The sequence below is a fragment of the Triticum dicoccoides genome, chromosome 1B (genome assembly GCF_002162155.2).
Source record: "Triticum dicoccoides isolate Atlit2015 ecotype Zavitan chromosome 1B, WEW_v2.0, whole genome shotgun sequence".
NCBI lineage: Eukaryota > Viridiplantae > Streptophyta > Magnoliopsida > Poales > Poaceae > Triticum > Triticum dicoccoides.
Window position 1 is genome coordinate 11,414,898 of NC_041381.1, and position 13,181 is coordinate 11,428,078.

Consider the following 13,181-nt stretch of genomic DNA (forward strand, 5'->3'; position numbering starts at 1 on the left):
CCGATCGCTCACTTCGGTTAGACCGAAACATTACGAAGGGAAACAGAGAGATTACAATCCCATCTCGGTGAGACCGAGATCCCTATCGGTGAGACCGATTTGCCTAGGGTTTGTGGCAGTGGCTATGACATCTGAACTCGGTGGCGCCGGATAGAAAGAATCGGTGTGACCGATTTTGGCTTTAGGTTTAGGTCATATGTGGATGTGAGAAGGTAGTTGAGGGTTTTGGAGCATATCACTAAGCACATGAAGCAAGAGGCTCATTAAGCAACACCTCATCCCTCCTTGATAGTATTGGCTTTTCCTATAGACTCAATGTGATCTTGGATGACTGAAATATAAAATGAAGAGTCTTGAGCTTTTGAGCTTGAGCCAATCCTTTGTCCTTGATATTTTGAGGGATCCACTTTCATCATCCATGCCATGCCATTCATTTAGCTTTCCTGAAATATATGTCTTGGAATAGCATTAGCTCAATGAGCTATATGTTGTTATGAATTACCAAAACCACCTAGGGATAGTTGCACTTTCACCCTCGCCGCCCACTCTAGCCACCACGGCCCCTTCGGCCTCCGGCCGCCGCAAGTCCCAGTCGCGGCCCCGCTTCCCCCTGGCCGGTGCCCTGCCGCGCCACGGCGGCCTTCGTCCGCCGCGCCCGTGCATTCGGGCATGCGCCCGTGCCCCGCCCCAGCGCCCGATAGCCCGTGCCTATTTTGGCCTATGGGCCACTGCCCAGTAGGCCCCACCGGCTTCCTTTTCTTAAAAAAAGAGCTTTAAAAAATGTATATAAAAATAATAATTAATTAATTAGGTTTAATTAAACTAATTACTTGCTTAGTCTAATTAACTAACTGGTTAATCAAATGGGCCTATGACAGAGGGCCCCACCCCCCTTTTGACCAGTCAAGAGTTGACTGGTCAACTGGGTACCCCCTGGCCCACCTGTCAGCTACTGGGTACAGTTCTGTGTACCCTGTGCTGGGTGCGCTTAGCATTTTAGCAATTTTTTCCGAATTAATAATGATTTCAGGAGTTGTTTAAATCTTTGAAAAATCATAGAAAATAATCCGTAACTCGGATGAAAAAGTTTTCTACATGAAAGTTGCTCAGAACGACGAGGCGAATCCGGATACACGGTCTGTTCGCCCGCCACACATCCCTATCATAGCAAACGTCGAACCTTTCCCCTCCGGTTCATATGCCTGACAGACGTCCGGAACCGGGAAAATTTTCCTGGACGTTTCCCCCTTCGCCAGTATCGCCTAACGCTGCATTAGAACACGTCTAGCTCTGTGTGTTGTCCTGTTATGCACTTGCCTGCTATGTATTTACTTTTTCTTCCCCCTCTTCTCTCCGGTAGACCCCGAGACCGATGCTGATGTCCCTATGATCGACTACGTCGACGACGACCCTCCTTCTTGTCTGAGCAACCAGGCAAGCCCCCCCTTTGATCATCCCGATATCGCCCATTCTATACTCGCATGCTGGCATTAGATTTTGCTACTGTTATTGTTTGCTCCTATTCTGATGCATAGCCTGCTTTTGTACCTGCTTATTGTTACCTACCTGCTTATCCTAAACTGCTTAGTATAGGTTGGCTAGTGATCCAGCAGTGACCCCCACTTGTCCTTGTTGCCCCTGCTTCATCATCAATGCCTCGATCGACGTGATCGACGACCAGAGCCCGACACCTCACATCACATCACGCCCCTTTAGTTGCTCGACTATGCAGAGCTACTATCGAGTGCCGAGGGTGATCCTCATAACGCACTCCTGATGATAATTCTGTAGTGTAGCTATTCGGTCGTGGTCATCGAGGATGATTTCCTCTTTCACCATTTCCGATACGGCTCTGTCGTTCAACACCTCAAGTGTGAACCTCGAGGGTGGTCCCTCTTATGTTCACCTTGATGATTACATTGAGTGGAATCCTCCGGGGGTGATTCCTCGGGTTTTCCCCTTGATGTTTGGACACAGGTTACCTTGACTTTACTTGAGACCTTGGTGAAAGTCGGGCGGGCCCGGAGAGCACCCGCAAGATAATGACGTGGCACGACCGGGCATTCTGAGCCCTTGTCATAAGTCCAAGAGACGGGGCGACGGGGTCACTTTCGATCGTGAGTCTTTGCTCGTCTCTGCAAGCTAATAATACACTATGGTTTGGGTATTTGTTCTGAGTTGGCCTCTGGCCTTTACGCACTAACCACCACGCGAGAATAGATATGGGCCTCGACGTTGCAGTATCAGCCGAAGCTTTGTCAGACGTCCAGTTCAGCAGTGCGGCACGGTCGGATCGTGCTGGCCATCCGAGGCGGTGCCGGTATCCACCCTGCTCGGAACGACCCGGAGTGTTGCGGGCGATGGGCCCAAGACCACGGAGTGCTTAGGATGTAGACCGGCGGGGACCTCTCTGCTGAGCCTAGGTAGGGCTGCGACGTGTTGATCTTCCGAGGGCGGGCATTGACCCCAGAAAGGTGTGTCCGGCCAGAGTGATCGAGCGTGTTGGGTAACGTGGTGCATCCCTGCAGGGAAGATATATATTCGAATACCGTGTCCACGGTAATGGACGTTCAGACTTATATCCTGATCTTATACAACTACGAATGGATACTTGAGATATGTGGCTCCAGGATTGCTTTCTCGCAGGGAGTCGAGGAAGGATCTCTGGGCATTAATGTTACAACATGCTTGTTAATTATAAACTGTTTTTCTTTACTCTTCTACATGCTGCAAGATGCTCGGAGCTGCGTGAAGATGCTAGTCTTCGATAGGCTAGGTCTCCCCCCCCCCTATTCTGGCATTCTGCAGTTCAGTCCACATATACAAACCTTCCATTTGATACCAGTGCATACTTAGTATAGATCTGATGCTTGCGAGTACTTTGGATGAGTACTCACGGTTGCTTTGCTACCCCTTTCCCCCCTTCTTTCTTATTTCCGGTTGATGCAACCAGATGGTGGATCCCTAGAGCCAGATGCCACCGCCGATGGATGCTGCTACGTGAAGACCGTCGACGACCAGGAGTAGTTAGGAGGTCCCAGGCAGGAGGTCTTGCCTCTTCGATCGTTGTTGCTTTTGTGCTAGCCTTCTTAAGGCACCCTTTGTTTAACTTATGTCTGTACTCAGATATTGTTGCTTCCGCTGACTCTTTTGTATCGAGCTATGTATTCGAGCTCTCGAGACCACTGGCTTGTAATATAAAGCTTGTATTATTTTATTTGTGTCTAGAATTGTGTTGTGATATCTTCCCGTGAGTCCCTGATCTTGATCGTACACATTTGCGTGTATGATTAGTGTACGATTGAATCGGGGGCGTCACAGACATCGCCGATGTACATGCTCTTACCTTCCCCAGCGACGGTGCTCCATCTCCTCTACAAAAGCATATGTCGGTGATTTCTACCTCCGCCGCACTCTCATTGTGGCCACATTCTTCTCCCTCCTCTCACTCTCGCCATCATTTGAGTTAATATAGCTAGGCATGATGGCATTTGCCTAAAAAATAACATGTCCCTAATCAGTTCCATTTATTTCTGTAATAGAATAAAGTGCAATAATAGGGAGAAAGATGTCGCTCTTCTCTTGAAGACTACGAGGTTCATGCCTTTAGTTGGTTGATTTTGCTTCATAATGATAATCCTTTTGTTTTATTGTATTGACCGCCTTTGGAAAGTATTTATTTTCCTTCAAGGTATTTAAAATTACCATTTTTAATATATTTATCCTAATTTAATTTTGACTTGAAGTGCTCTTATCCATAGGTGCATAATGTGTTAATTTATGTTGATTGGACACAAGCTTCGTTAACCTTTAGATTTTTTATTAGGTTAGCAGCGCATGCGTGTTTTAATCACCACAGACTATACTTTTTTTATCTTCTTCGGTAGGACTAGTTGTAAACTGTGGATTGAAGCACAAAGCACGACTGACCGGGCAAAGAAGGAACCGATATCGCTCAAAAATAATCCAGGACTGGAAAATAGGGGTGAAGGAGAACATCTGAAACTGTCGCTCAATCGAATTGTAAGTTTGCTGATATATTCTCTCCTTTATGTTGAAGTTGCTCCCCATCTCACGTCTCGAATTGGCCAATTATATTTTTAATTAGATTAGCTTTAAAGTTGCTCCAGGATCTCAAGCTAATGCGGAACCAGGTGTCTAAGATGATGGATACGCGCCAATGTCAGTTTTATCTGGAGTTCGATCTTATTTAATGGACCAGTTCATGAGTAAACTGCCTAATCAAAAAAGAAGTTGAACTTAGCCTCGTTCTTGTAACATATTTTCTCTTTTCCTTTTTTTTCTCTCGGTTGCGCCAAATTCTTCAATCAATTCAATAAAAGTTCGGTGCAGGTTGGCTTCCCCTGCCATGGTTCCGGTCAAACAAAAAAAGATTGCAAACTTTGCTACAAAGTTTTCTTGCTCGGTGTATTTATGCAGTTCTGCCTTGCTTACCATATATAATCATCCACATCACTGCTCCAAATTTGCTGAATCAAGAATCAGTAACATTGACGGACTACAAATTATTATTACATCGAAGTTGCAGCATCAGATGACTGATTCTCTTAGGGCTGCGAGTAGTCTTGGCATCAGAGAACCATCGAGAACCCGGACCACTTCACTCATCGTCAGGAGATCAAACTCGTCGTTTTCCGCTTCACTCAGAGAACCCAAACCACTTCACTTATCGTTGGCAGATCAAACTCATTGTTCTCTGGGTGAAAACTCTAGTCTGTCTGTTTGGACTCGGCAGCGGCGTCGCTTCGCGTCGTCACCCTCTTGGGGGCGTTGTCGTGGTGCTCAGGTTCTTTGGTCCGGCCCAGGCTAGGTATCTGGCTTGTTCTTCATGTTTACTTTTGATGTGCTTAATTTGTAAGTGGGTCTCCCCACTATATTGTATCGCTCAGCCATGTACTCTGTTTGTTGGTGCTTTATATATAAAGCGGGGCCAAAGCTTGTTTCGAGATTGTTTTCCACTTCAGTCACAGAAACGTTATATTTGCAACTAGGCAGACATACTTTTGCGCAGCTTCAAGGGCGTTTAAGTTTGAGCATTCTGGCATTTCCCAGACATGTTTGACATGCTCCCTTTTCCTTTCTTTCCCTGCAAAAAACAGACACTCGAGAACTGTTGCTGGGATATCGCAAGCAGTCATGGTGGTATCTCGAAGATGGCGAAACAGACCGTGTCCGTTGGCAAATCGGTCAAGATGGACGGCTTCGAAGGAGAGTTCAGGGAAACCATCCTTAGACTATGTATAAGCAGCAGCAGATGGAGCAAGATCCCAGACTACTGTCTGTTCAGCTCTCCAATCGCAAGTGGCGAATTCGGTTGGGCAATGGGCTGCAGGTTCAGGGCCGGCTTGGTTCTGGGAGGCAATGTTCAGATGAACGGCAGCAGTAACAAGACCTGAAGCTTGAAGAAATGTAAAGCAAGACCTGAAGAAATGTAATACTCCCTCCGGTTCGAAATACTCGTCGCGCTGGTCAATTTGCAAAAACACCCACCCCTTTATTCCGACACAACCCGCGATCCTCGCCGCTGCTCTCGCCCCCTCCCGTGACTCTGCTTGCTCCGCCGCGCCATCGTCGGCCTCCGTGCAGCTCGCCCGCGCCTTCCTCCCGCTCCCTCCTCCCTGCGTAGCTCCTCCGCCCCCTTCTCTACGCAGCTCGCCCGCTCCCTCCTCCGGCTTACTCCTCTGCGTAGCTCCCCCTCTCACTCCATTGGGAAAAATGGCATCTTTCTCCTCTGCAGAACACAGCGCCGCCTAGCACTTCGCCATGGACGCGCTCAGCTTCGTGGTACCGCGGATCCTCCTCTTCGCTGTCACCCACGGCTCCGGGGTGTTCATAGTGCCCTGCCGCATCCCGCAAGGGCTCCGGGGTGGCTGGAGATCTGTGGCGGTGGAGGGGATCGTGCTGTCACCTCGCCGGACGGCTACAAGAAGGTCACCATATGAAGACCGCCTTCTTCATCACCGCTCTAGGTACTGCCAATTTTCATCATGGAAAAGTTTTTCTGCAATTTCTGCAATTTTGTACAGAGTAGTGGGGTACAGTAGCTCTTTTTTGGCCTGAAAGAGCATCAACCATGGCTGCAATTTTGTCTGTACTGTGTAGATTGCTACAGCGAACATGTGTAGATTTTCTGCAATTTAAATCTATGTGCAGATTGACCTCCAGCTGACATCACTATGGTTAATGTTCAGTTCATCTAGATGAATTGGGTCTAACTTTGTGGTTTCACATCTGGGTATTGGAGCATATGCAACCTTGAATTTTTGGGCATTACCAACGCAATCATATGATGTTCTGATCATTACATCACTGTGTAGATTTTGACTCAAAATTTCTGCAATTTTCCATGGAGTAGTACTGCAGAGAACTGGACTAATTTTCTGTAATTTTCCACGGAGTAGTTCTACAGAGAACAGGAATAATTTTCCATGGTGCTATGGTGCTTTGTGGTGCAAAATGAACAGTACAATTAACCTTACTCCTTCAAATATTTTCTACTCTGTAAACAACAACATAATGTTGGAGTATGTAAAGAAAAATGAAACAGAGGGAGTTGTGTTTGCAACACACTTGTAGTACTCCATTTATTTAACTCCACTAGAGGGCAATTAAGGCCAACAAGCATGTAAGGAGTAATTCTTGTCCAAACATGTTATTGGAGTAATTCTTGTCCAAATTTTTCTTTTTTCTTTTTCTGCTCCTCCTTTATCTTCAATTAATCCAAATTATTCCAGTTAATCCAAATTAACAATTAACAACACTCCTACTCTTAATAAAAGAGAGAAAGAGAATTCAGTAAGCTTTTTTACTCCATTGACATACAAATTAACAAAATATGATTATACATGAATATATTCTGTGGTTACATGCAATTAACAGCACATTAACAAATAATCATTAACAATTACTCCCTCTTTCATCTTTCATGTGTTTGCTTCTCCTTTAGTGACCCTCTATAATGTCCAATGTTTTCCAATATAGCTCAGCATCGAATCTTAGATTGATATGTAGCATCCCCTCCCTCTCCATCCTATCTTTGTTCATGTGCGGGATCTTGTATCCTGTACCTCCCTCAACTCTCATAACCTCAATCAGGACTGACTGTAAGGTTATAAACACTCTCGCCAGTTTGTGCACTTCATACCTATCATATGCTTCTTCAACTGATTCTATCAGTTCCTTGATGTTGTTTGGTGCACTTTCAAGCGTCAAGGACTGAATTGAGCTGAAGAAGCAAAGATCCAGGACATTCATATCAGGTGAATTTGCAGGCTGCTGCATCAACCTGATATCCAGTTCTGATTCTGCTACGGCAGCTAGAAAATCTGAATCATCTGGAGGAACATGTGTTCTTGCGTTATCTTGCTGGATGTAGATGGTTCGATTGTCTTCGGGCCACTGTACTTCAATGGCTGGAATGACCTTTTCACATAGGTATTCCCTCATCACATTCCTAGTAACTGTGACCGACTTTAGTTCCTTAGTCCCTTTGAGTCTGTTCTTGGAATCCTTTTTTGCTGGAGTTTCTTTGATGAAGGCCCATACTCCTATCTTGCCATCAAATGTTACATTTCCTTGATCATCAAATCGTGGCCTCGCAACTGCTGTTAAGAACATGACCTTGCCGATACTATTCTTGTTTTGAACAGTGCGCACCGGATCTGGTTCTTCTTCATGGAGGTAATAGGTTCTGTTCCTTTTCGTCATATCAAACCATTTCTCGTCGATGTGAACTATGTTCTGCATATCAATGAAAGAGGGCATTGCATCTGCTATTGTTGTTTGATCAATCATTGAAATGCAAAACTTGAGCCTTGATAGCTTGTTTTCTGGTTTCAGAGTGGGCTTCAGACTGTTTGTGTGTTTCCTTATCTTTCCCCATTTGAACCTTCTCCGCAAGGTAGAATATGGTACATCCAGAGACCTAGCGAGTGCCCTCAGTGTAGACCTTTTGTTGAGGGGAATTGAAGGTATCCTCGAGAGATCAAGGTCTGCCCTCTTTCTACCACATCTCCGCTTCCTTTTATTAGACACATTGATCTCTTCTCCTCTTGCAAGCTGGGCATTTGCCTCCTTCCATATTCTTTCAACGGTTCTGACACTTGTGTTCAGCAGACCAGCTACACGTTCTTTGTCTCTCTTGTCAATTTCTCCATCCCTGCTAAGTGCTTTTAGTGCAATATATGCTGCAAATTTGTGAGTGTCTGGTAGATCTGGTTTTGCCCGTGGTATACATACATCTTCCTCTCCTTCAGGCATATGTACATCTTCCTCTTCTTCAGACATATGTACATCTTCCTCTCCTCCAGGTGGAGTGCTATTCAGATCTGGGAGCACCATAGTGTTGTACCTCTGCTCTCTGTTCTGATTCAGGTCCTCAACATGTTCTCACCTGATCATGACAATAAGCATTCATTTAAAAAAGCATGACAGTAAGCATGAAAATAAGCAAGTTACTCTTGTATCTGTACTGCTTTATTTTGTTTTGGCAGTAGATCATCAACCATATATTCCTTTTGTATGCTTTATGTTTCAGTCAGGGGTATTGCTTTATTCACTGTCTAACTAATTACTGTTTCACTGTTATAGGAACTCAGTTAACAACATGTTATTGGAACTACTCCAAGAACAGAACAGAATGGCATGTTAATGTCAGTTAACAACATGTTATTACTTCCAAGAACAAAACAGCAAAACAAAAGGTACTCCTACTGTTGACACTTTGACAACAATACTCCTTAGCATCTTATTACTTCTTGGTGAAATTTACATCTTATTATTTTTTGCTGTCAATACAGTGACACCAGTATAATAAACAAAAATCAGCCAAAAAGAGAAGCCTACATTGTTTTTACTTTCTCCTATTGTCTACTGTCTATGCTTACTCCTACTGTCTACACTGAATTTTTGGGTGTGCTCTACTTTGATGTACACTATTCAACAATATATACAGTAGAGTAATTACTGTCTACTGAAAATGGAGTAAGTGTGATCTTCAGAGTGTGCTAACCTAGTATCTGTAGGTTTTGATTTGCTTGCAGATTTGTGAGTGTGATCTTCAGAGTGTGATTTGACAGTCTTCAGAGTGTGATCACCATTTCCTTGATGAACACAACAGAGAGGAACCAGTTGACAGGAACATCAAAGGATCAAGAGGACAGTAGCCGCTGCCCGCTGCGTCGAGAGGATCAATAGGAGCAGCAGATTAATCACAGGTATCGAGCAACAGAACCAAGCTGTAGTACTTACTCTCTTTTTGTGATTGCTTATGGGGGATGTGAGTACTTACTCTCTTTTTGTGATTGCTTATGGGGGACGTGAAAATTTCAGTTCAAATCGCTCCAGCCTTGTGGTATTTAGAGCACAAATTCACGCCAAGAGGAGCAGATGATCAATTCGAGTTGTCGGAGCTATGAACGCCGGAGCAGCGGCGAAGGGTAAGGGAGCTGCGGACGCGGAGCAGCGGCAGAGGGTTAAGGAGCTGCGGACGGCGGAGCAGCGGCGGACCTTGGGCTCTCGATTGGAGCGGAGGGTGGCGCCGGCGAGGGACCTGCGGCCGGCGGGGAAGGATGTCGATGTTGCGGCGGAGGGTGAGGGAGCTGCGGACGGCGGAGCAGCGCAGCAACGGCAGACCTCGGTGACGGAGCTCTCAATTGGAGTGGAGGCAGGCAGCCGGCGGGGAAGGACAACGGCGCTGCGGCGGAGGGAGACAGAGCTGCGGATGGCGGAGCAGCGCAGCAACAGCCGAAATCAGGCTCTTGATTGGGGCGGAGGTAGGCGGCCGGCGGGGAAGGACGGCGGAGCAGCGAAGGAGCTTCCAAGCCACGGGACGAGGGCCAGGATGGAGAAGATTCAAAACCGGGAGGACCTTTTTGCAAAATGTTATTTCTATAGCGCTCGCGACAAGTAATTGGAACCGGAGGGAGTACGTAACAATTTATGTTATTCATACAAAGAGGAACTGGAATTTACCGCATAATGTAGTGCATCATTTCCTTTATACGTTGGATGAGAAGATGCATCTTTTTGTTCCTGGTGGTTGTGAAAACTTATTTACTTGGATGATTTGGGAATATAAGCAGCTTACAAGTGACACATCAACAGAAAATTTCTACCAAGGCCATATTTTGCTAAAATGCTTGCGTAACATAAAAAATGCAAACAGATGATTTGCAAATGCAAGGTTGCCTCCTCTCATTATTCCTTCTGCTCCACATTACAACTTTAGAAAAAATGCTGAAACAAAGCGAACTACTCTACAAATTATTATTATTACACTGAAGTTGCAGCATCAGTGTTCTGTTAGAGCTGCAAGTAGCCTTATCATGGGGGGGATATCAATCTTCTGCAGACCCTCGAGAACCCGGACCACTTCACCCATAGTCGGCCGATCAAACTCATTATCTTGGATGCACCAACACGCAACTTTGCAAACTCTTTCAGCCTCTTCCAAATTAAAGTCATCATGTAATTCTGGATCCACCAAACTCTTCACATCTCCGCCGTGAAGCTTGTTGATGGCTTGTACAGGGAAATACTCGACATTGTGGTAACTGCTGCTGCTGCTAGTGTAGTATGATGTTTCAAGTGAGGAATTCCTCCTTCCTGATATGATTTCCAGCAGTACCATGCCGAAGCTGTAAACGTCGATCTTCGGTGTGATTGCAACTCCACTAAGCCACTCTGGGGCAAGATAACCTGCAGTGCCCCTGATCGTAGTCAAAACTCGGCTAAAATCCCTTCCCACAAACGCCGCCAACCCAAAGTCTGCAGCTTTTGGAGCAAATGATGCGTCCAATAGTATGTTTCCTGGCTTAATGTCACAATGTATGATGCATTTGTGACAACTCTGATGTAAGTAGGACAATCCTTTGGCAACTCCCAGGGCTATTTGATATCTATTGTTCCAATTTAGGACAGCAGTGGCATCATTTCTCTTAAATAGATGACCATCAAGAGACCCATTTAACATGTGTTCATACACAAGTAACCTGTGATCACCTTCGCAGCAGAAACCAATCAATTTTACTAGGTTGATATGTTGGATCAATCCAACTGAGCTGACCTCAGCCCTAAACTGCTTCTCTCCTTGATGGGCACCATCAAGCCTTTTCACTGCTATGGTAGTCTTTGGGTCACTTAACACCCCCTTGTATACTGAACCAAAACCCCCTCCTCCCAGCTTTTCCGAGAAGTTTTTAGTAGCACGAACTAAATCAGTGTATCTAAAGGCTATAATTCCACCAGCACTATCTTGATTGCCGTAGTATATCGGCAGGAAACAACATGACTTGAATTTGATACTCCAAATCAGTAACAACAACATGAACATGAGTAACCCAATACCAGCAATGCTTGCCGCAGCAACAATTCCAACATTGGGTTTTCTTTTGGTTTTTCTCAAACTTGGCAAGAAATCTTTGGCAGCAAGACGGAGATAAAGAATATCTTTAGAAGTGTAAACAACGCCATCATCCAGACTCACACTAAGCAATTCCCCATTCCATACAGAGCATCTGCTAGCATTATAGGAATAAGCAGTGCAAGAGCATGTTCTGAGACAAGCTTCTTCGCATTGGCTCTGAGTGGCAGCAACTATGCTTTGTGGGTTGTAGGGCAATGTAACTTGAGAAATGGGCTGGAACATGTCCGTTGAACTTGTGATGTTTTTGTCACTAGTACAGTGTAACGGTGTATTTCTGATGCATCCTCCTGTTCGATCCTGAAACTCCCAATCCTGCGGTGACTTCTGAGAGAAGTTCGGCATGCAGTCACAGGATGGATGTGGATTGCCACTGCATACCGTGAAAGGTCCGCAAGTAGCAGGCGGAAGGCAGGGATGAGTAGGCTCGGTATATACGGTTTGCCAAGACTGGTTGGACTGTGACCACACATTCACCTTTATCAGACCAGAGATATCTAGCGAGACAAACGTGGAAGACGTTGATTCATCCGGCGAAGTGTACATGTAGTACTCCTCTTGGTCATTGTCAACATATGTTGGGTTAATCAAGCCTCTGGTCCGTGGATCCATATCTAGAATCGTCGTGAGCACTGGTATAATACTCATTGACAATGTTTTGGAGGATGCCCAATGCCAAAACACTACAGCAGGGTTTTTGCGACGCTCGAGGATGGCGAGGCCTGTTGTGTCTAGTCCAAGGCTGTATGAGCCAAGACTCATATCAATGAGGCTCTTCTTTGAGATGATATGGCGATTCAAACCGGTAACCTTGTTCCAGCCAAGCTTGGCACCAGGAAGCACAACATCTGCTGGGTAGTCGAAGCTCTGCCACAACGGCAGGTCCGATAATGGGCTATCTGTGACTTTCACAGCAAGGTTTCCAGTGTTCAAGAGAATGGCAGCACTAGTGGTGGTGGTGGTGTTTATGCTGCTATTTTGTGTCCTATTGACGATGTGAGTGGACCAAACAAGGGATTCAGTGCCGGCATCATCATGTTTTACGACAATGACAAGATTGCCATCACTTGAGATCTTGAGCTGTGTTGAGTTAATGTTGGGGTGGGCAATGGGCTCCTCCCTATTAGCAACCCACACGGTAGTGAAAACTGGAATCTTATTGAACCATATGCCAAGGTACCAGCTGTTGTTGGACGACTTACTGATGGTGCTTGCTGCTGGCTGGAAGAAGCCGAGTGCGAACTTGCCGTTTCTTGAGACGAGCTTATCACCGACGGTGAGCACTTGGCCCGCCATGAGAGTATCATTTGCGGGCGCAGGCGAGGAGCAGCAAGATGTGGGAAAGAGGAGAAGCCCAAGGGATAATATGTAGAGGGGATGCATGGAGAAGAGTGTGGATGTGCTCTGCTCTGCTATTCGAAATAGGAAGAAGAGGATGTATATATAGGCTGGAACATGTTGTTGAGCTGAACTGTCACCACGATTCATTTGGGACCAATCAAATTCAGATTAGGACAGCAGTGGCCCAATTCCGAGCAGGATTCTGATTGGTGCCACTATCTCTCCGTATAATACAAGGCTGGCACTATTTTCATGAAAACTACGTGCTAGTCGGCAGGGATTACAAGCTCTCCAGCACACCAAGGAGGACTTTCAATGATGCTTTCCGCCTAGTGTCCAAGTCAGTCATGAGGCTTCCACTAAGTGGCCATAGACTTTGGTCAAGTCAGTCGTGAGT

General features: G+C 45.7%; 2 protein-coding genes and 1 long non-coding RNA gene across 4 annotated transcripts; 1 reads left to right on the forward strand and 2 right to left on the reverse strand.

Moving 5' to 3' along the window:
* Positions 1 to 5,471: 5,471 nt before the first annotated feature.
* Positions 5,472 to 10,089, forward strand: LOC119315771. Of its 2 annotated transcripts, XR_005152781.1 has the most exons (5): positions 7,670 to 7,701; positions 7,861 to 8,010; positions 8,611 to 8,723; positions 9,045 to 9,236; positions 9,352 to 10,089. It is a non-coding gene; the product is annotated as an uncharacterized LOC119315771 (long non-coding RNA). The 2 variants fall into 2 exon arrangements; XR_005152780.1 differs by lacking the exons at positions 7,670 to 7,701; positions 7,861 to 8,010 and adding an exon at positions 5,472 to 5,990 and having other exon boundaries at positions 9,352 to 10,082.
* LOC119315760 lies at positions 6,813 to 9,133 on the reverse strand. Its single transcript, XM_037590257.1, has 2 exons — positions 9,032 to 9,133; positions 6,813 to 8,413 (listed from the first exon to the last, which is right to left on the reverse strand). Exon 2 carries the CDS (start codon positions 8,359 to 8,361, stop codon positions 6,964 to 6,966), a length of 1,398 nt encoding a protein of 465 aa, XP_037446154.1. The 5' UTR covers positions 8,362 to 8,413; positions 9,032 to 9,133; the 3' UTR covers positions 6,813 to 6,963.
* Positions 10,090 to 10,113: 24 nt separating the features above from the next.
* LOC119315750 (G-type lectin S-receptor-like serine/threonine-protein kinase At2g19130) lies at positions 10,114 to 12,829 on the reverse strand. Its single transcript, XM_037590248.1, has one exon. It carries the CDS (start codon positions 12,824 to 12,826, stop codon positions 10,313 to 10,315), a length of 2,514 nt encoding a protein of 837 aa, XP_037446145.1. The 5' UTR covers positions 12,827 to 12,829; the 3' UTR covers positions 10,114 to 10,312.
* Positions 12,830 to 13,181: the final 352 nt, after the last annotated feature.